Source organism: Seriola lalandi, unplaced genomic scaffold (assembly GCF_002814215.2).
Source record: "Seriola lalandi dorsalis isolate HSWRI2012SDOR001 ecotype SW California unplaced genomic scaffold, Sedor1 jcf7180002054517, whole genome shotgun sequence".
NCBI classification, from domain to species: domain Eukaryota; kingdom Metazoa; phylum Chordata; class Actinopteri; order Carangiformes; family Carangidae; genus Seriola; species Seriola lalandi.
This window is the reverse complement of record NW_019525070.1, coordinates 264660-288022: the sequence shown is the minus strand read 5'-3', so window position 1 is coordinate 288022 and position 23363 is coordinate 264660. Positions and strand designations below refer to the sequence as shown.

At 42.7% G+C, this 23363-nt stretch overlaps 2 protein-coding genes across 2 annotated transcripts; both read right to left on the bottom strand.

Annotated features, from left to right (window-relative positions):
• Window positions 1-304: 304 nt before the first annotated feature.
• pik3ip1 (phosphoinositide-3-kinase interacting protein 1) lies at window positions 305-7735 on the bottom strand. The gene is made up of 6 exons (XM_023413458.2): window positions 7469-7735; window positions 7165-7293; window positions 6509-6625; window positions 4608-4796; window positions 4441-4519; window positions 305-2106 (listed from the first exon to the last, which is right to left on the bottom strand). Exons 1-6 carry the CDS (start codon window positions 7578-7580, stop codon window positions 1887-1889), a joined length of 846 nt encoding a protein of 281 aa, XP_023269226.1. The 5' UTR covers window positions 7581-7735; the 3' UTR covers window positions 305-1886.
• A 1419-nt stretch (window positions 7736-9154) lies between these two features.
• Window positions 9155-22997, bottom strand: LOC111660271 (tRNA (32-2'-O)-methyltransferase regulator THADA). The gene is made up of 31 exons (XM_023413472.2): window positions 22828-22997; window positions 22505-22685; window positions 22334-22420; window positions 22220-22247; window positions 21989-22137; window positions 21774-21896; window positions 21554-21674; window positions 21158-21303; window positions 20978-21062; window positions 20763-20899; window positions 20139-20336; window positions 19316-20045; window positions 18843-18995; window positions 18541-18650; window positions 18268-18428; window positions 18009-18178; window positions 17744-17908; window positions 17490-17638; window positions 17184-17321; window positions 17000-17104; window positions 16708-16908; window positions 16473-16623; window positions 15782-16034; window positions 15322-15558; window positions 14996-15200; window positions 13837-14025; window positions 12621-12880; window positions 12353-12523; window positions 12001-12267; window positions 11710-11912; window positions 9155-11573 (listed from the first exon to the last, which is right to left on the bottom strand). The coding sequence occupies exons 1-31, from the start codon at window positions 22992-22994 to the stop codon at window positions 11326-11328; spliced, it is 5688 nt and encodes a 1895-aa protein (XP_023269240.2). The 5' UTR covers window positions 22995-22997; the 3' UTR covers window positions 9155-11325.
• Between the last annotated feature and the right edge of the window lie 366 nt (window positions 22998-23363).

Here is a 23363-nt window from a genome sequence, read left to right as displayed (position 1 = left end):
GTGAAAGTCACTGAATAGAATCCAGAGAACCAAACTCTTTTGTCACAGGTTGATGTTTTTCTGTAGCTTCAGACGCCTCCTCAAATATATTTGTCCCAGTGGTACTTCTTACTTTATTATCTTCACCTGCTTTCTCGGGTGACTCCAATGACTGAGTCAATGTATTTATAGGAACTGCCAACAGAGGGAGCCGGTGCAAAAAAAAAAAAAAAAAGGAGACATAACAGCCCAAACATTCCTGCTGTGTTATGTTGTTCTAGTCTGCTTCTGTCATTTTAAATATACAGACTTCATCACACCATAATGTCTGTGCTTGATGTTTTATTTCAGTCTCAGCGGTGAAAATCTGCATTCATACAAATACAAGTACTAAATTCAAATGCTGAACAACAGTATTGTGAACACATTGCGTATATGAAGAAAGTAATCACAGCCAGCGCACAGACACTTGAAATAATGGAGCAGCCGTAACCAAAAATTACCAGTGATGTGGATCCAGCAGCAATCACAAAACAAGATTGTCAGGAGTGATGATTGATAAACAAACTGGAAATATACTGGGAAGTAACAATGTCTCATGGGCATCGACAAACTAAAATCCTGTTGTCCATGTTTTTTAGGCAGGTATTTTCTAAATGTCTTCTTCAACGAGTAGTTCTACTTTTTAAGATGCAGAAAAAGAGGCCCCTCAATACAAACATACAGCAGGTTACCGTGTACATGCATTCATGTTTTCGAATGAACACCACCAAACTTTGGACTGTTTCTATTCTACTACACTCCCTCCACTCTCTACCCTGAAGCATCAAGTGCATGACTCAAATGTCTGAATCTAATCTAGGCACCAGGCTTCTTCAGCACTTCAACACACACACACATACACACACTGTCCTACTCTGCAAAGACAAGATTTCAGACTTTCTCTTTCTCACCCCATCTGCTCTGTGTTGTGGCAGTGCTATTTTGTCCTGAGGACTAACTACTGTCTCTCATGCTTCCTGAGAGCACTCTGTATTTCCTGTCACTCCTTAACCTGTAGAAGAAAAGGGCAAGTCCTCTTTCATATCTGCCAATGGCCGCTGTCGTGCTTTGTAACTGCATTGGTCTGTCAGTCAAGTACAAAAAGAAAAAAAAGATTTATCTGGGAAAAGATAAACAAGTACATTCAGAAGTATCATGCTAAGGCAATTTCTGAGTTGGAGGCCTTCCCTTGTCTTCAGTGGGTCTGTTTTACCTCATGTTCGCACATCCTGTCTCAGAGGAGGATGGCTATTTTTGGACACACATCTGTGCCACCAGTGTGTCTCAGAGACAAACCAGTCACATTTTTTTTGTCAACGTTTCCCTCGACACAGCCAGTGGGTCAGCATAAAGGAAAATCAACCACATATTCATCATGTAACGACACCTCCTGTGGAGAGCACCTCTCCCACACGGAAACATACTAAAAAAAAACAAAACATTACCCCAATCCAAACACCATCTCTTTACAAAGAACCATTATAAACACATATTCTCCAACGTCCATTTGACTAGATATTATACTACATATTCATACTGTTATTTAGGGGGGCAGCCCATCAAATCTATCAAATATGAATAGTAAAGACCTCATGATACATAACAACAGATTGACCTTAATGGTTTCTAGTTGTTAAGACCGTGCCGATTGTGTGTCATCTTATCGTTTTTGTGCCCCAGATGTATAAAACCTTAAGGAAACAGGACACAGCATTCAGTTCAAGTCTTTGGAGCGAAGACGACTCCCCTTCTCCTTTTTAAAAACAGAAGTTACTCAGGGAGGTGGAAAGGAGAAAAGGGGAGATGGGAGTGTTTTGGTCCACAAAAAACATATCACAGTCCTGTTTGAGGACTACACATGCTGCTCATGCTCCAGGGGTACCAGCTTGCTGACCCATGAGGGGGTCCCCGCCCTCCTCCACACTCTCCTGGACGGGGGTTGTCTCGTGCTCTGCTGTGATTACAATGGTGTTCTCATCGACCAGCTCACAGGTGGGGTTGGAGAAAGCCGACAGGGGTAGGGTGATCCTCTGCATCTCGCGCTCATACACTCGCTGGTCATGCTGCTTCTTTAAGTCTCGACCCCTAAACAGCAACACACAAAGGAGGTTCATTAAGATTTCAAGTTTTCTCTGTTTTGGTCTCCACCAACTCTTTAGCTGCTAAATGCTCCACCATGTTCAACAGCTAGTCACTAACTGTGTGTGTCTGCTGTTTGAAGCTGAGCAGGTTTACCAACTGTGGTTTATCAGAGATTTCCTACTCCAAACAGCTGCCTGCTGTGGCTGAAAACGATAGTATGAGCGTGGTAAGAGTGAAAGTTTTGGATGAAAAAAAACAAAACAAGGAGCTGAAAGAAGCTAAATTACTCTGTTGAACTGTAGAATTATGTGTTGCTCAATTCCTCCTCACAAACAAGTAGTCATGTGATATTCCAATAAAGTGATGTTATTCTAAACAATTTAATTAATACTGAGTTAAAGATCAAAGCTATCATGCAAATTACCAGTGTGTAAAAATGTAGTTTGCTGGTATTATAATAAACATAGCGCTTATAATAATGCCCTCAGTAATCTTGTAGCAGTGTTTTTGGGGGCCACCCAAGCTAAATATTCGTGATAAGTAGCTTCTGATAACATACTGTATGTAGATTACGGCCTGTTATAACAAGTGCCTGGCCTGTAACAAAGTCGAGGGACAGATGGTGAAAGGGAACAGGGAGCCGACAAGCTGGCGAGGAGTTTATCTACTCCAAGGCAACACAGTGATGGGACACAGCATGAGGCTGCTTTCTACTGATCTGCAGCCAAAACAGGCCAATATATTCTTGGACTCAAAATACCTCCTACTCGCCTGCTCCAGTGCAGCACATTGTGCAACTCAAACTGAAACACCGCATATCACCACCAATTCTTTACACAAAAGGTGTGGTTACTTTTAGTTTGAACTGTATCTGGGGTTTTTTCAGTTCCTCTGCTTTCTCACGATCCCCAAAAACCTTTTTGCTTAGATTAATACCACTCTCGCGTCTGTCCAGTATGTAGTTAGCCAGCGGTTAGTTGGCTTAGCTTAGCATAAAGACTGGAAACAGAGGGAAAGCCTGGCTCTGTCTGACGGTAACAAAATCTACCTGAAAGCACCTCTAAAGCTCAATATTTAACACGTCGTCTCCCGTTTGATTGAGGTTAGCTTTTATTTTAGGTTATGTCCCAAACAATTTCTTCACCAAGACCAGAAACTTTCATGGAGCTAGTTGCCTGGCAAAGTACCCAGGATTGCTGTTCCCCCATTTCCAGTCTTCCTGGCTACCAAATGACACAGGGTAAAAACTCTTGGCCATCACTGCGGAGCCTCGGGCTTGTCAGGGTGCTATTTGCTCAAGTGGATGGGAAGCCTGCAAGGGATCAGCATCCTTGTCAATACAGGACCTACTCCCACTGGTCGGTTGAGAGCTCCCAGTGGGGATATAGTATGAACCTCTGCACACACTACACCTCTACACCCTCTGCCCTAGAGGGCAAAGAATCATTTATATTGCAGGAGGCACACAGTAGTCTACGGCCACTCCTGGCCTGTGGAGGGGCAGCTGAATTACGACGAATACAAGCATGCATGCAGCACATCTATCACATTACCGAGGGTGATGTCACTGTATCCTGAGAGCAGGTATAAACCCTCTGACATAATATGCTGCTCCTCCTTATTAATAATCACCTCCTAAAAATAGAAAACAAATACAGGGGCACTGCTAATCAGATTTGACAGCCAAGAACAGATCTGTAAGGGTCATTTTGTGCTGTGCCAAAGGGAATCAGAGCAGAGTGCCCCTCTTTCACAAAGCTGGGCCCATCATTTTAAATATTACATAACTGCAGCGAATGTGAGGGCTTCTCCATCCCATCCAACCCTTCCTCCACGCTCTCTTCTCTTTCAAGAATATAAAATAAGAATGCTTAAAATAGACTGCAGGCACTTCATTTGCTGCCACGTCCCTCCGCATGCTCTGTTGTGGTTGTTGTAAAAAAATAAAGTAAAAAAAAGATATTAAAATGGCTGCATTACATCCAAGTGGAACAACGGAGAGCATTGTTGGGGAATGTGAACAACAGCTGATGCCCTAAACTCAAGAGACCATTAACGCACATGCTATTAGGTGGTACAACTAAACATACTGGCATTCGTCCCGCACATCTCGAAGCTATCAACAGCGCTGCATGTGCCAGAACAGGAATGCAAGAAGGATCTACAGCATCACATTTTTGCTTTTCACAGTTACAGCAGATGTATGCCATGTAATGATGACGTCCTGGAAATAAATAAATAAATAAATAAATAAACGCTCTATACTGGGTCCTCTTTCATAATGTTCCTCTATTCCTGAACTAAATTTGATGATTTTGCTGTGATTTACATACTGACCTCTTGTAGAAGTAGCCAAATGTGATGCCTACACCAAGGACGATTATAATCGCCATCATGAGTATGCCAAGGACGTAGCCTGAAAAACAAATTAAGAACATAAGTTAGTGTGTACCACCAATATCATATCATACATGTCGTCAGAGTAACAATAAACTACAACATACCGAGTGTGCCAAGGTCCTTTTTCTTTTTGGGTCCTGTGCGCACCCGCTGGCTGATTCCCATCACCGGCTGCACCGCAGCAACTTCTCCCTGAGAAGGTCCCGACTTGGCCGCCTGAAAGCTCTCCGTGGAGGGAGTGGTTCCTGTTCGAGTGAGGGATCCGGCCTCTGCTGGCACAGTCGAGCCTTGTTCTAAAATCACAATTAAACAATGCCGGTTTTAAAAACAACAGTGTTAAATGACTTTTAATTGAAGACACTGTGAGTTATGTTTGTGTTGATCAAAGTAAAATATGTCCTTCAGATACAGGTCAGTTTTAGCCATATACAATCTTTATTTAATTGTGACTGGTAACTACTTTACTCATTTTTATTTCTCTAGTCCACCTCAATCATCCTGTGCAGAATACTCTCTCCACAACTGTAACCATTTGTAGAAAATTTGATTACAGAGATTAGGCAAAATGACAAAACTAGGCCACTATAGATTTGTACATCAGATATTGTACTGCATACCATCAGATATTTTGCGAACAAATCATTTATACCTTGTTATCTCTCCATTTAGTATTTTAGGGTGAATTAGAGCTTTATGGCTGTTTTATGTTTGGATTTTTATATGATTTTGATGATGAAGTATCTTTCTTGGTCAGTAACTAAATTGGCTGAATTAGCCAGAAGTTATTCTGTCCAAAAAACAAAAACAGCTTCCAGGAAAAAGATGTAAAAAGATGTAAAGTATTAACACAAACAGTTTACCCCTCAAATGTTATTACACCACATAACGCTGCAGGAATCCATTCTTTATGTTTATGGTCCTTAATCAGAATGATCTCTAACTGCATCGTCTTGTAGTTTTTATTAATGTTCTTTGATTATATTGTGTGTGAAGACACTTGATGCACTTAGAAAACACTTTGTCTTGATTTGACTTGACTAGAAGTGCATCATCTGGACCGTGTGGTTTCCAATTACTGTTGGTCCAACAACATCACCACTGACGCAAAAACCTGCTCAACAGCAGGATGAACACTGCTCTCATGTAGCTGTTGGAACGTAAATCAGTTAGAGGTTTGACAAGCGCATGCGTTTTTCACATGTGCCAGACACATACAGGCTCTGCACGCTCCACTCTGCTTCATGAGACAGGAAGGTTCATCGGCAGATAACAGCAACTGCGCTTTAACTTTTTTTTTTTTCTCCACTTCCTTCTTACAAGTTGTTGTTTATCAACTCCCCAGAGTTAAAGAGCATGAAGTCATAAATTCAAGCAGCCAATCAGCTGCTGTCTCCAAGGGGAGACTGTTCCTCTCTGCAAATGAGCTTTTAGGGTGTGGTCAACGCCTTTCTTGAAACTGATCTTTCTGCCATGTGACGGCAGGGCTTTGTTATTGTGTGACTTGGGTTGGTTCCCGAGACAAAAAGGAAACAAAGGGCAAAGTATACAAGACTTCTCAGAGCAGCTAAGTACTGACCAACTGACCTAATACAGACTAATACTCTTAACTGGGAAAAGTGAAAGTAAAGTAAATCAGTAACGCATCTGTCAAATGAGCACACGTTGTTTTTTTCTTTGTGGTAAAAGTTTTTTATTGGCCCATCAAAGTTTAAAACTTGGCTGCTTCCTCTCTCACCATTCTCTCTTTTTTGTGTTGAGTAATTGGGACATTTGCATAGCTACAAAAATTTCACCTCATTATTTTTCCCCTAGCATAGCCCACTTTTTTAAAATAATGAGAGGTTTACAGGGAAGAAAAAAAATAATTGCAGCATCAGCATCATCAAGAGAAGCTGCTGTTTCAGTGTTGTTTGTATTTAATTGGAATATGCATATTTATCTTTGCCTGGCCAGACTTTTATAGTTGGAGTTTTCTATATATGTCACACATGTTGATGCTACCTACCTTCGCATGTGTCAATTGCACAGAACTGTTTCTGGACCGTCCCATCTGGGCCAGCAATGTAGCACCAAGGCCTCTCAGAGGAATCTGGGTTTCTGCAGTAATTGTGATCTCCAACACCTACAAGAGGAACGATAAAAACAGCACACGTCTGTTACAGATGCCTCATGGAAATACAGGTTTGTCTGTGTCTGTCTGCCTGTCCGTCCCTGTTGTGTGGGTAAACCACTGGATTCATTAATCATTAACACTACTTCATCACACTACAATGAACAGGCCACCATGAGCACAAAGACAGGAAACAGCAGCTGCTGTATAAAAGACGCCATTTAACTCTATAAACACACAAATCAGTGCCGTGGTATCTGAAGTGTGGGCTGTAAATATCATTAATGTGTTTGTTGCTTCATGTTTGTGAGATTACTTGCAATCATGTGGTGTATGTTATGGCATTGTATCAAAATCTCAAAGACGTCAGAGGAGAGAGTTGCCCCTGTAAAAACAATGTTGTACCCATCGACACAAGAAACATTTTAAACCGCCTGTCTTCATCGTGAACCCAACGCAGAGAAAACGAAGAGAGAAATCACAAGTTCATCTTTCATTTAATGGGACATTCCCCATCTGTATAAGAAGACACATCAGTTGAAGTAGTTTACCTGTCTGAGGATCAGGATGCATTTCAACATCATAGTCTCTGGAAATGTTGGACCAGTTTAGACAGGTCAGACCTGAGAAGGAGCTCTCTTGGACCCCTCTGTACTCCACACCATTGGATCTCATGCAGTCTGAGAATGACATAAACATAAAAGAGATTGTACAATCAAAAAGAGGAGAAGAAAAAAAATCATAAATATTATTATGCATGTAATTTGAATTAAACCAGACTGGATTGGGTGCAATTTTTTTGAACAACAAATGAGAATTTAAATGCAAAAAATAGTCCATAATTTCTCATTTTACCTTTTTGGTTTCCATTTGATGCACTGCTCTCCACCATCGCCACGCTCAGGAAAACAACGTGCAAAGAGAGGAACATTTTGCAGAGCTGACGGAATGAATTCGCCGACAACATGGTGCGCCGATGTGCGTTTTTCCCCCTCTAAGAATTACAAAAAGGCAAATCAAATATGAAATGTTTATGAAGTGGATGAAGAGCCTGTGCTGCATGTGCATCAGACACACTGCTCCTCTCGCTGGAGTCCCAGCCCTTGTTTTTGTCAGAGGAGCTCAGCTTTCTTAGTAAACAGCCTTCAGTGGGAGGAGGAGGAGGAGGAGGAGGAGGAGGAGGAGGAGGAGGAGCTCCCCTTTGCAGTACAAACCTCAAGGTCCTAAAGCCTCACCGGCTTCTCACCTCTCTCTCTCTCTCTCTCTCTCTCATACACACACACACACACACACACACACACACACACACACACACGCACACACACACACAAACACACAGGAAAGATAATCAACTGAAAACAGTCTGGCAACTTATCATGGCGTGCAGCCTTGTGAGAAGAAGCACATCGTCAAAACAGTCAGCATGGAAAGTCAAGGAAGTTCATCCACATTTTTTAAGATAAGAAAAAAAAAGGTTCTGGTTGCTTCCATAATCCACCGTCTTAACTTTTTTTGCTTTTTCCTCTTCCCTGCCCAGGAATTATTCCCAAGCTTATTACATTTTCTGTGGCAGTCTATAAATAGCTGCTCTTCTTTCCATTTTCATTTGAAAATACACTGAGTCATTACTTTCCATGTATAATCCTCATCCAACTGCAGAGCCTTATCTGGCTCAAAGTGCTTGGTGCATCTGTCCAAACCCAATCTTCCTGTTTCCCAGGCTTCCTTCCACTCCACCAGGGTTGTGGTCCGCCACTCTTGGTCAGAGGTGGGCTCTGCAGAGACTGCTAAAGGACAGCTGCCAATAGCATTTGCTTCTATCTGGCTGTGCACAGGGAGATGTGCACTGAGAGCGGAGAGGCCCTGTGTCATTGTTGGCTGATGGGTAAAGAGGACAGCAAGCGCGTGACTCACTCAATGTTCACTGAGCCACTTTTCAAATAGATGCTTACCCAGTTTTCGGGCAATTACTAGAGCAAACACACAGCATCTGTCTGGCACTCTCCATCACACTCTGCTCATTCAGGGTTACAGGGGGCTGGAGCCTCTCCCAGCATGCATTGGATGAAATAAACAAGTCACTAGACCATTAAAGGTTAAATATATATGGGACTGAACAAATAAAAAATAAAAATTATAAAAAATTTGTTTTTTATCCTTTCCTCTCAGAAATTGAAGTCCATGACGACCTAACCTGAGCTGATATCAAGTGATTCAGTGAAGCTGCTGAAGACTGTGATTTTTTTGTCTCATAATTTTAACTTGCTATGAACCTTTTTATTTCATATGATGACAAACTTTTTAGAACTGGACTTCTATATCCCCCTGAACCGAGCTGGAGTTGACTGATTCAGTGAAGGTGGCAACAATTGCATTTGAAATTTAAACTATATGATCCCTTCCCAAAGATTATTTTTGTTTCAAAACACTGAAATTCTTTTGAGCCAACCATAATATACCATAGTAAACTAAAAGCTTTGGAAAATAAACCTACTGAAAATAGCAATGGTCGTATAAAACACAAACATTTCTGCAGAGTAATGAATTCAACAGTACATTTTATTATATTCAGCATAAACAGTTCTTTTTAAAAATCAAAATGAACAGTTAAACTGACAAAAACTCTTCTTTTGAAATGGATTTCATTCATTAAGATTTTTACTGTCATTCCATTTGTAGAATAGAAAAAAAAATTGATTCCCTCCATTTTTTAACCTCGAGAGTCAGGATCCAACAATGGAAAAACACTCATTCATGCTCTAAATGGTGCACATGTCTGTGTGCATGTACACACATACACACACCAAATAAAAGTGGTTGTACCTACTTGGCCTTGTTCCCTGTTGCCATAGTTAATCATGTAATTAGCAGGATAGGTTTACTGAGGGTCCAGACACTGAGCACTGTCTGCAACGACAGCAAATACTTTCACTAAGCCAGATGGTCATTTTACAGTTTTAGACTCAGTTTGCCTTCAGGAAATTTCCAACCATGTTCACCTTAAATGGACTTCTCAAACTTTGTTTTCAAGGTTGAGGCAGAAGACATAATATTGCACACATTGTTCAAGTGGAATCTGATAGATGAATAAAAAGTAAAATGCCTTTTCATTAAAATGAAGCCTCTGTTTTCAGGCATGTTGACAAGCTGTCGAGTGCTCGAGCCACATGGTTTACTTGCCTTTGTCATGAAGTAGAGCAAAGTTCACACCCTCATTTTTATTCTACAGTCTGTAAAATAGTCTGTTATGAAGCTTTGTTTTATGAATCTTTCTGACTGCCAACAGCAGACATTTTTTTCATTTTCATGAATGCTTTCTGTAGGTGTGATTCAGTGAGGCATAATTAAAACTTTGGGAGAGTTCTTGATTAGATGACTCAAGGTTTGTCCAAAAATGTCGACGTACGTCGCAGTTTTCCTCCAGCATCACCTTGTTTTCACCTTGTTGTTCTGCGTCATGTTCTCAACAGGAACCACCTGTAGCTTCCTTAGAGGCACATGTTAATCTCACAGAGCTCTACACAACAGGTGTTAATTTTGGCGTGGGTCGTAGGGGAATATATTACATAAGCTTTATGTCTGAATCATTAATAAGCTTGATGTCATAGCTATTGCATAATCTATATGTTCACAAACACGATGCTTCATGCATACACAATGGAAACCGTATCTGAAATGGAGGTACCTCGTGTGCATGTAGAGGCACGCGAAACGGTAAAAAAATAAAGATTAAAACTGTAACTCTGCAGGTTTACAGTCATGTTGACAAATTGGCTGCTTTATAAACTGTCTTTAATTTATGTAACTTTAATCAACTCTGACAATACTATATCTCAAGGAAATAAAAGTTGCGAGGATACAACAATAAAAATGTCCATGTACATTTGATTCATTGTCTAATATGGCCAACACTAGCGTGTGCAATCTATTTCATGTCAGTGTTTGTCGAACACTGACATGAACCCATCTCCAAACAGAGGCAGTGGGCTATCTGGTGATGTAAGACTTCTATAGTGTGTGGTCTGTTGTGGGGCAACCGCCAGCCCTCTATCAGATCCAGTCAATCATCTTCAGCCCTCATGTGGTTGGAAAATGGACACTTATCCAGGCAGAAGGCCTCTAATGGAGCATTAAAGCATACACTATATTCCCCTGCTGGCCACCAAGCAGCCAATTTCTCCAGATGCTACCGCATTACATCACTGCATCAGTCTGTGTCCCGCTGCTGCTGAGACATGGCAAACAACTTACAACAACCGAGAACAGGAGCACTGCTCTGGGAGTACAACTGAGCATTTTACTTGGGGTGATGGTGATCATAAAGACAGAGCTGATGATATTCTAGTGGCTGTACATCTGCATAAAAAAAGCTGTATTTTAAAAGATGAATAAAGCTCCAGAAAATGTAATTTCATAAACTCTATGAGCATTGTATCAAAAACAGGCCTCCAGAGGTTATGAAGAACTGCCCACCCCCATGTGCACATGGCAAACAATGCCCAGTGGGCCTCTTTTCTGTGTACATAATATGATGATGCTACAAGTGGCCTCAGCCACTTAGCTCTTACATAACTCAGTCAGCCTGTGAAGTACAAGTGTACTGCAGCATCAGCAGTTGCTATACTCATTCAATACTACACATGGAGATGTCATAAGGTAATTTTATCCTGGCCAAAAGGCTTTACTCACTGAGTGTACGGCCCTACGCTCCGTCACAGTGGCAGCTCTCCAGCTACAGCAGCTGTTAGAGCAGAAGGAAAGTGGACACCGTTCTGACTGAGCAGACTACAAACGTCCTGTAAACTCTTGTGCAGCGACGCAGGATCACAAAGTTGTCGTACATCATTAGATGTTTTCGACAGGCGGAGGAGGAAGGCAGCCCTGGTGAACAGGCTACACAGGGTGCTGTGGAAACGAGGGTCCATGAGGAGAGCCAGCAAGGCCGGGTTCAAAGTCTCCGCTGAGAGAGAGAGAGAGAGACAGAGAGAGAGAGAGAGAGAGAGAATAAAAAAATCCCATTGTAACACAGAAAATTTTGAATATTTCAAAAATATATACATAGATATTACATTCAGACTAACAAGCTAATGTGGTACCTGGCAGGAGCTCTTTGCACACTGAAAGGCTGTCTGCCACCAGTGCAGCACTCTGCTCTGCCCACACTCTCAGGCTCTGTGCCAAAGCAGAGGATTCAGAGTAATTTTCAGCCATCTGCAGCAGGTAAGGCAGCACATGTGCCGACATTACAGAGGGCTCCGCAAACACATTGGCCTCATCCTGCTCATACAGACTGGAACACCTGAATAACAGAGCAATAGTAACAATCAGGCAACACCCGATCAAGGTTGCTGTCTGTCAAAGTGTATTGATGCAGTGAGGTGAAATACCCCATCTCTGAGGACTCTCTCAGCACACATGTGAGGTCAGACTGAGGCAGGTGACACAGCAGCACCTCCAATGTGCCAGGAGTATCGACGCATTCCTCCAGCAGCAGGTCCAGCAGCAGCGGCAGAGCCTGGTTGACTTGCATAAGGTAGACCCTCCTGTGGCTTTCCCCTCTTCTCGCATGGCGCAGCATGGAGGTAAATCGAGCTGCTTTCATCCTCACCTGCTGGCTTTGGTCCTGCAGCAGGTAAAGGCCCGTGTTGATCAACCTAAACCAGGGAGATTCCACATTTTGAATTTCTGTCCATCAGAGTGTATCACTTGATCAACAACGCTATTTGACTTTCGTCACACCTGGTCATGATGGCAGGCAGAGTGATGTGTTTCCTCAGGCTGTGGCTGATGAGTGGAACTGCAGCCACACACAGAGCTTCAGCACTCGCCATCCTGAGCACTTCAGGGGCATCTGGGCAACGGTGGCACTCCAAGACGCTACACCAGCGCAGCACCACAGATATCTTGAGACTAATTTGCACGGAGATGAGAAGAGAGACAGAGTTGCAGGTGGGAGTGTTTCAGTATATTAAAAAAAAAAAAAAAGGACAATAAAATGTGTAACAACCTGCAGTCCGACCACTGGGAAAGCAGCAGACTAGCAGCACACAGAGCCTGGGACAGAAACTCGGGCCCGCCTCGCTGCTCCTCCAGGTCCCTAAGCAACAACTCCAGACACTCAGGCAGAACTGGCTCCTCCAGTTCGGCCGACTGAGGAAGAAGCTGGGGTGAAGCAGAATCCCCTCCAGCCGTCACTGCTACCAGGGCTGCGAGATAGGTCCTGCGGTACTCCACACTGTGGCTCAACAATGCCTCCTTCAGGTTTGCCTGAAGACACAGAACATTAGAGTCGGCCTATAATGTACTTGACAAAGGATCAGTGCTTTTAAATGCCAACCATGTATACCCTGAGTGGATCACACTAGGCATCATATAAGAGACGTAGGAATTTAAATCGACATATCACAAAAAACAGAGGAAAGCATGCTGAATAAAATCTAACATTCTTTTGGGTTTGCTTTTATCACACACTCATGTTAAGACTCATCTTTTTTGCAGACATACATTTTAAACAAATACCTTATTTAAAATACAGGTTGAGACAGATCCTGTTTCCTGGTTTAAATGATAATCTCATGAACTGCCTCACTTATTATTCACTACATACAGTTTACAGTGTGCAATGCAGGTGTATTATTTCTCATAGTTTCCTCAAAAACACTAACAACCTTATATTTATCAGTTTTATAGTAAAACTAAATTAGATACGTGAAGACAGGGAGCTCTAGTCCAACTAAATGACGCAATAGGGGTAAATAAGTGATGTAAAATAAATGACAAGGCCACATGAATAGGAATCCCATATCTTTACTCACTGTGTGTAGATATGCAGTATCACATCTTATCAAGCTTATTTTAAAGAGTCAGTTAAAACACTCAACAGGATATACATAGGAAGGCATAACTGGGTGGTGTAGATAATGTTACATGCTGCAGAGTTTATCTATATGATCTACATGAACTTTAACACAGCAAATAATAAAAGGTTAAATATCCTCAGCTTGACTGTTCAGAGGGAGACACACCCTTTTTTATCTTAGACGGAAAAACAGATCTCCAGCCAGATTTCAGCCTTCCGATGGCATTATATTTAAGCCTATCTTTGCTTCCTCAACTTCCTCACATTGTGCTCAAAGAAGATCGTTATACTGAATGAGGTTAAACAGGTTTTTGGGAAGTTTGTTTTCTTCATGCTGAAGTCTAGGGAACATATCGTGTCTCACCTGCAACACCCGCTGGAACACCTCTTTCAAGCTGGTCTGCTGCGAACCCCGCCCATCCACCACCCACATAACCAGTGACAGCTTCAGGTCAGGGCTCGCTGCAGAGAAGCTGTTCCAGATTTGGCATGACCACTTTTGATCTGCACATAGAAAGTGGATGGCTCGTTGATGAAAGGATGACAAACCAACCTGAGGGGATGACATGGATAAAGCATTAGAAAAAGTATCTGCCGGGGAATGTGTGTGTGTGTGTGTGTAGTGAATTGACAAGGTTGTGCGGGCTGAGCATTGTATTGAAGCTGCAGTATTCCTGAACTCTTGTGGTGTATCAGTAACACATCTGTCATACATAACAGAAGAAGAGTGGGTTCAAATCGTCTGACTCACATTAATAGGAGCAGAAAAGAGTAGTCACAGTACAGCTACTGCAGCCAAATCCATACAACCGTAGATACAACCAGAAATGCTCACAACCAGTGGCTTTAAACTGTCAGAGCTCGGCCTTTCAAAATGAACAAATGGATAAATAAATGTGTCATGTACAGCGTCACACCATCTCTCCTTTCTGTAGTGTCTGTAGAGTGTATTAAAATGCCAGTGTATTAAAATTAGACTAGAGCAAAACACCAACTGTCACTGTAGATCACAGGGACTACAAAAACATCGCAAGGGGATGCAAAATTTATTCCAAAGATCAATCAGTTTTTAGCAACAATTGAACCATTTTCAGATTATTTTGAGTCTTTAAGATCTTGAGTTTGTTGGTATAATAGAAAATATTCTTGACAAATAAGCAAAAATGAATGTTAAAGTTCAGAAAAAATGACTCTTGGGTTCTCTATATTATGGGTTTAATGCTCTAAAAATCAGCTAATCTGCCTCATCAGGTTTGTGTCTGTTGCTAAATCCTATGAATAAGTAACCCATCATATTTTTTCCCTACAGAGCCCCGCTCCATTGAAACCCGTGAAAAGAGCAAAGAAAAAAAAAAACAGCAGAGGCAGAAATATTTCATGTGAAATAACCTGAACTGTTGCAACAAAAAATGTTGTGATTGTGCATGAACCCATTGCTTACAGTACAGAGCTGATTGAGAGCATATACATACCATGTAAATGTCCCCTATGCTTATAGGTGTGTTAGCGTGCATGTTACACACCTGAAGCCCTGTTTGGGGTGTTTGGAGGTCACGCATGAGTGTGTCACTGAGCTTTGACAGGTAGGTTTCACAGCAGAATCTTCTTAGTGAATCTACCACTCCAAGGTAGACGGCCCTCACTAGTGGGCAGCGTTGAGCTCCGGTCACCAGCCACAGGGAGGTGTCCACCCTGCTCAGCACCACAGACAGGGCAGTTGAAGGGTCACTGCGAAACAGAGACACAGCAGGATTTCAAAGCCTGACGGCGTCTGATGAAGGAATAAACCAGGCATTTTAAAAGCCTGAAAGTGTGTGATGAATGAATAAACAGCTCTTTTAAGTCTCACCTGTCTGAGCAGAGAGCTCTCTCTAGAATAGCTTTGATCTGCAGCAGCTGCCCATGGAGCCGGTTGTGACAGCAGCGCTCCTGTGGACCGGGCAGTTGAGCTGTCAGTTTGAGGAGGATGTTCATGTACTCTGAGGGGGGAGTCATGGCAACCAAAGCCTTAGAGGCCATCACTCTCACACTGTAAATGGGACTGGCAGACAGCTGGAGTAAAGGAGGCAGGAAGTCTGACAAAGTCCTGAAGAGAAAGACCAGTGGTCCTCAGTCACATCATTAAGGCAAAGAGTGATGTTAATTTGAATTAAACACCAAAACATTTAGTTTCTCCAAATTATTGAATACACTAACATTTGGATGGGATAAAAACCTACATACATCTGTCCTGGGTGAAAACTTCTATTGTAAAGAATTATAGTAGTTAACCTGACCAAACCGTGTAGTGGTAATTAAACAGTAATCACTCTGTTGAGTCTTGGACACCAGGCTGGAGTTGGGCTAACAGCGTGAGGACAGGGTAGAGCGAGGGTTGGAGGTGTAGCTTGGCCTCATCAGGTCGACCCTGGAGGTCTTCTGCTGCCCCTCTCAGCTCGCCGAGGAGGAAGGGCTGGAGTGCAGGGTAGTGGAAGAAGAAGGCAGCGGGGGACATGCCATGCTGGGTAGGGCCACTGTCCTCACTGCTGGGCCGCTGGCCGAGCATTCGCGAGCACAGAGAACCTGGAAATGGGATTTTAAATGACTACAGTACCAGGGGTATAAATTAGAGCTGAACCAAGTCCATTAATCGACTAATCGAAAGAATGAAAATTATTATTTTTCAGCAACTGTTTTGATTATCTATTAATAGCTCCAATCATTCAAACATGAGAAAGCTGCAGAAAATTCACTGATTCCTTTTCCTACATGAGAGCATGTTTCTATGCCAGTAAACTGAATATCTAAAAGAATAATAATAAGTCAGTCAGACAAAACATGTAATTTGAATATGTAAATTTGGCTTTGAAAAATTGTGATGGGCAGTTTTCATTGACAAGACTAAACAATTATACAAATAATCAATGATTGGGGAAATTGATAATAAGCCCTAGTCCTAAACAATCCTTCACACTGCAAGTACAGACTAAAAGTAAAGCTCTTCATGTGCCTGTGTCTTACTGTAAAGCTGCAGTGCAGCATTCCTCATGGCCCAGCAGGGAGAACTGAGCAGCGTGAGTGACAAGATGGCTACAGCAGGAGCAAACTGAAGGACAGCTACTCCTAGACCTGAGCCACGCACCAGGGCCTGCAGAGTGTGAACCGCACACACCTGTGAGGGAAAGGACAATAATGTATGTGACCACGTCTGGTTATGAAGACCAATATCTTCAAACTTCTCCGTGTGTCTGCAAACCTGTGGCAGGTCCAGTGTTTGGTCCCAGTTCTCGGGCAGAGGCGTTCTGGCCGTCTCCAACAAGGTTCGCATACTGTGGGCTAACAGGGGTCTTGCTTTACTGGCCTCCTCTGCTGATACAACACACAGGATGAGCATAGGCAACCCCGCAGCCCGCCGGGTCACGGATGTAGAACGAGGGCACTGCATGACCTGCAATCCCTAATAAAGAGCAAGGAGAGAAAAACCAGCAGTTCAGCATTTCCATTTATTGATTAAAAAAACTGCAACACAAGAATGTATCTCCACTCACTTGTTTCAGCATTTGGGCCGGGATGTCCCTAAACTCTGGATCACTGCTGCTCAACAGAGAGGCACAGAACTTGGTGAAGCCAATACAGCATCCCTCTACTGCCCCCTGGTGAGGAGAAATATGTTTTTCAAAAGGGAAGGTGATGCATACTAAACTTCAGAGTAAATGGTTTCATAAAACTTACCCAGTGACGGCATTTGAGAAGAATATTCTTGAATACTTTTGATGCTCTCATTAGATCCTCTTTTCCTAGAATGTGCTTGCCGGGTTTGAATTCGGTGAGAATTTTCTCCACCAGAAATCCTAAAAAGATTCCTATTTCCTAAAAAGAAATAGGAATAACAGATAAAAAAAACGTTAAACTAAATAATATTGAGACAAAATGCAAAAGCAGAAAATATGCTAAGCAAAGATGTCAGGCTGTTTCTATCTTCCTAAATGCTGAGATATCTGATCATGCATCTAAATGGTGCATCTGGTTCTGTTTTACCTTGAGGGAGACCCAGCAGCAGGTGAGAACGAGGCTGTGCTCTTCAGACAGCAGGACACACTCCTCTCCATCCCCTTGGCTTCCTCCAGCTGTTTGGGCTATCAGGGAGCTGATAGCGTTTCCCATGTCACAGAAAGAAGGCGGGGCGTCTAAGATTAGAAGAGTGTGATTTATTGTGTGGTGTCATAAATAAATCTGAAATGGAGTGCACTTCATCCCCACATCAGTATTGTTTCTGCAGGTTGCTCCGTTACCCTTTTCAGTGGCACAAGCATCCTGGTCTCCATACAGAACACCCAGCAGAAGCAGAGAGACGTTCTCCAGCAGGACCAGCACCTCAGTGGTTAGACTGTGGTCAAGTACGTCATAGATACTGCCGGCTGCCTCAAGCAAACACCTCTGAAGGGCACTTACAACACCTGGGATATGATTCAACACAGGCTGTAAAGCATCGAAAAATGTTTTCTAGGGCTCAAAATCATGTATATGAATGTCAGTGTTGTAGTGTTATAGTCTCACCATGTATGGGCTTGGTTCTGGCAGCAAGCATCATTTCAGCTTTAGCTGTCAGATAGTGCTCCTTCAGCTCCTTCACCAGGAGTCTGACCATGCAGGAGGCCGTGGGGTTACTTTCACCGCGGACAGTAATGTCACTGTTCAGCCTGCAGTCTTCAGGCCGGTCTTGTGATCTAGAGATAGAACAAGTGATAACTGCTCACCCTCCTGCTTCTAAAGCATGCAAAATACTGAACGAGGGTATGTAGGAGGCAAGGCTTACTTCTGAAGGAGGACCTTCGTCATCAGCGCTCCCATCTGAGCCTCCTGCACCCGAGGACTGCACAGAAGCTGTTTGGTTCGCCTGAGCAGCACTGCAGAGATATCATCTGGAAAACTGGGTGGGAAAAATCTCAACAATAACCCAGCTGAGAGCTCCCGGATCTGTAAATGAAAAACAACAACAACTTTTCTATATCTAAATATTCTATTTTAAACCTCGATCTTCAATTTGAACTATATGAAATAAATATGAGACAAGTCAAGGCAGCTCTACCTCATTAGTAGAATCTTCTAAACAGCTGATAAGGACCAGCTGTTTGGTCCTACAGAAGAAATCCCACTGTCCTCTTTGTCTGGCACAGTTAATAAGAGACCCAATATTTGCTGCAAAGAAGAATTCATGATGCTCATGAAAAGTCCTAACCAAAATGATATAAAACAGTATAAAAGAAAAGATAACATTCTACAGGAAGTACACATAGAACCAAATACTAGCACCACATAGTAGTGTTTGGAATATATTTGTTTTGGGCGTTGTATGCTAGCATTTTCCAACTACTGGTTTTCCAAACGGACCTGGAGGTTGTCCCTTCTTTTTGTCTGGGCTCCAGGTGTCTGTGCAGGTCTCCAGCACTGCAGACAGCAACAGCAATGCAGTCTTCTTCCTCTGATAACTGTGTCCTGGTGCTAGATAGCTGTATGGAAGTTGACCCAACCATTCGATAAACCCTACATGATAATACAAAAAAGGTTTTGAGGAACGAAAGAAAAAATGTCAGGTATTCCCTGTGGGTATATATTTTTAATCTAATTATTAGTATTTTGTTCAGCATTCAACAGTGTGTGACCAAGAGATGTACCAGAAACCAGAAATTTGAAATGCAGTGGGTATTGAAAAGGAATACAGGAATGCATACCTTCATCTAAAACACTCCATATAGATGTATAAAGTTTAAAAGAAAGCACTAATACAGTGTGATAACAGTATATCTGTCTGATAGGACAGTCTTTTGTTGTAGACATAAAACAGCATCTGTCAATTATCTCACCTATTCCCTGCTCCAGTATATCCTGTGCCCTCTCTGAGTGGGTGGTATCTCCTTTCTTTTTGCCCTTCTGACCTCTGACATGTGCCAAGCAGCTGTCTCTGATACGAACCAGAAACCTCTTCGCTCCGGCCTGAAAATGCTGGCGAAATGGCGAGGACTCACAGTTTAGGTTCTGAGGAATAAACGTCCTCATTATTGACATCTCCTCTGTGGTGGGAGTGTCTTTGGTCTTTGGGCTGCAGCAGAGGAGGTTGAGAGCAGCAAGACGAACTTTGTCATCTGCAGATCCTAGTGCTAACTGGAGGGTTTCAAGGGTTGAGCTTCCCTGCAGAGCCCAGGGTGAACTTCCAGTCGTGGCTCGATAGGAGCTCATGATGCAGGCCCATGCGTGGAGGTGACCAGGGGCGTATGGGTCCAGGGAGGCCAGCAGGTGATCCACAGCGGAGGGGAAGACTTGAAAGGTGCAGGGCAATAAGTGTGTCGAGCTGTTGTTCTGTAGAAGAATCACATCAGACGTCAGCGCCTTGTGAAGGACGGGCTGCCAACGCCTCGCCCACTGATCGGCCAGATCCAGCTCAGTGTGCGAGTCCGACCTTTGCGAGCAATTGCATAGCTCTCGTCTCTGCTGCTGGATCAGACACTTGTACAGCTCTGATCCACATGGCGACAGGTGATTGGTTGACAAGCACTTGAGGAGATGACTGGGTATTTCAGCATATTGATCCAGCACCTGATTGATTAAAGAAACATGCATCAAAGTCATCATGACCACTACAGACCACACTATAATATTATCAACCCTGTAATAACGCTTCATCCTCACCATGTCAGTGCCCAGATAGGGTAGCAGGGCACAAAGGCGATGATATTTGGCTTTGGCTTCCCAAGGTAGTTTGATTATTCGCTGGAGTAGAGTAAAATAAAGAGTCTTCTTTGTGTCACAGAACTGCTCACAGTCCATCTCATACAGGTCCAACAGCAGACAAAAGGCACTGCGCACAAATTCTGACACACCGTCCACCTGCCAATGCACAGTGAGACAGAGGTCACTGGAGGTAATATGTATTTAAATTATTTAAGAAGCTAATAAGACTTTTCTGGATATTTGGAAGAGGCTTTCAGAGTATGTCCTGTGATGTGTAGGTGGTACTGAACATATTTCTTTATGATAGAAAAGAATAAAACTATACACAACTCATGAACTTTAGGCAAATTTTAACTATTTTATGCCGTTTACTCCAGACAAAACTGCATTGCCATTATTTAGTAATGGTATGTGATCAGATTGGAATAAAATCAAGCACAATTCTCAAATTCTAAGCACATTGTAAACAATATCCTTCATTATTTGGCAGTTCATTGAGTTTACAAAGTCTAATAATTTCCTTGTCCCTTGTGTTTTCTGCTTTTTGAATTGCAATAATATAATGATGGTAATTTGACTCACTGGGCTTTCTGCATTTGTCCAGATAATGTGAATGAGCTGTTGCTGCATGCTGCTGTTGTCAGGCAGAAGGCGGACATCAGTCATCTTCCGGATATCAGCCAGACATTCTTTAACTTTCTTCAGCCACAGTGTTAACACTGCAACAACATGTCATATTTCAACAGATGATATCACCATTTACACACATGAATAAACCTGACCTGGATGATACTCACCTTCAAAGGCAAAGTAGTGACAATCTAGCTTCTCCTCACACAAAGCAAAGACAAGAGGAAACAACCCTTTCAGCAGTAAACACATCTGAAAAGAAGGAAAATTATGGATTTGGTAATGAAAGCAGAACAAGCAGAACAAAAGTAAAAGTCTTTTTTGATGTGGGCTTTAAGTAGATTTACTTCCGCAGCATCCACACGTGAACTGAGCAAGATGTGAGGTCGACAGCAGGTCAGGAGGCCCCTGCTCACAGCCAGCCTCGCCACTCCATCCTTCGCTGTAGGCGTACACTGAACCTGGAGAGCACCAACAGTCAGCAGCAAGGGCTCTGAGGAATAACAGGAATAACAGCTATTCCATCAGGAAACTCTAAGAACTGACACTCAGATGTAGAATTTGTAGGATAAATAGCAGTAGAACTGAGAAAGACAATACACAAAGGGATACAAAGACAAATAAAATACAAAGAAAAATACAAAGATCTTTTTACATTTTACCACATGGGCACATACCTGGGTCTCAATTCCAAAATTTGATGTGCTCAGACTATTTGTCCAGCACTGTTGGTGGTTACCTACCTAAGGCAGAGACCTGCAGCAGACTCCAGGCAGCAGCTCCTCCAGCTCTGCTCTCTGATGCTGTGTTGATCAGCATGGCCACAGCAGTGCCTGCCAAAAGACGAGTGTCCCTGTTGCAGCACTGCAAGACACGACACTGGCTGATAAGATGAAAGGTAATAACAGAACAGGTTTCTGTCTTTTGATTAAGTCACTCTGAACTAGTGAGTTAATAAGAAACCTGTCCAAGTATTATGTCCATAAGAGCCTGCAGGATCTTCTGCACGGTTGGGCTCCTGTGCTCCTCGTCCCACACCAGAGGAGCCACTTCACTGGACAACAGCTGAAATGTTTGCAAGCACACCTGCAGAGATCACAGTTTTCAGATCAGTAACAGAGATCACACAGTCGGTCTGAGATGAATGTGAAGGATGAAGCACACTGCTCTTCATGCACCTTGACAGCAGTGTAACACAGTGGCCCATCCCTCAGGGATTCTTGTTGCAATACAACAGGGAACAACTCGGACACTTTATTCAGCAAGGATAGGTACGACTCTCGCCACACCTCACGACCGACAGTGCTGTCTTCCAGGAACATACAGGCTGAAAAACAAGGTGATAAAAACTTAGATATGAAATTAATGACATATACTGTAATAACACATCATTTTTAGCCAGCACAAACCTCTTTGCAGATCTTCAAAAGACAATATCTGAAACAAAGGTAGGACAACGTGAAAATTATCTGCAGTTCCTTTATGCAAACACACGCCAAACAGAAGTGAAGTGAGTTCCATACCTGGTCAGTGTGGACTATGGATTGAAAACAGTGATGGGTTTCTCTAAAAACCAACTGGTGGTTCACCTTTGCCAAATGTTGCAGCATCTGAGAAGTAAATAATGAGGTTTGAGGGGGATTGCATTTTGTCTTCAGTGTTGCACAGTGAAAAAACACACAGTATCTGCTGACCTGGTCCACTTTACGACAGGCTGTGGAGATGTTGACCGTCTGCAGCTGCATGGAGATGAGGAGTCTGACAAGAAGCAGGAGATGGCTCTCTTCTAAACCACCGAGCTGTGCCTCTGAAATCTGTCTCAGCAGCTGGGCAGCCTCCTCTAAACAACGCTCCTTACATCTTTTCACGTTATTCCTGTTCATGCAAGCACCATTACTCAGTCATTACAACGCCTTGTTAAAAAAAAAAAACATGTGACAAATACTGACGGATAGAGTGTTTACAGGACAGAAAGAGTTTCACTAAGTTCTGAAACGTGTTGAAGTTTGACACCAACCTGGAGGATTCAGACAGTTTATCCATAAAGAGCCTGAGTGTTTGGCTGACATTCTCAGGTGCTTGCTCCTGGGTGATCACACAGTCTCGCAGACTTGTCACCAGGTCTTCAAACGGCAACATTGTTGGACAAACCCCACTATAGTGACTCCTGATGTTTGAACACATTGGCAGCACGCTAGCACAAGTACAGTTGGTCACGTGACATAACTCTAATTCAGTGGTCATTGTGAAATTACGGCAATATGCTGCCACCTAGAGGTCGGAGTCTGTAGGCTTTCAGTTTATTTAACTAAAATGTATCAAGGTCACCCAACTTCTCAAAGAAAGAGAGCTCACATTAGAAAAGACTACACGGTTAAGACGTAAATATCAACGAAGTAGAATGTACTTTAATTAATTGAACTAACAACTTCATACTAAAGTAGAGAATACTCTCCAACACCTTTGTTTAGTCTTTCTTTTAGAAGAAGACGGAATTAACTCCTTAAATAAAGGAGCTTATGTATGTGTTGTTAATAACAGTGGCACCTGGAC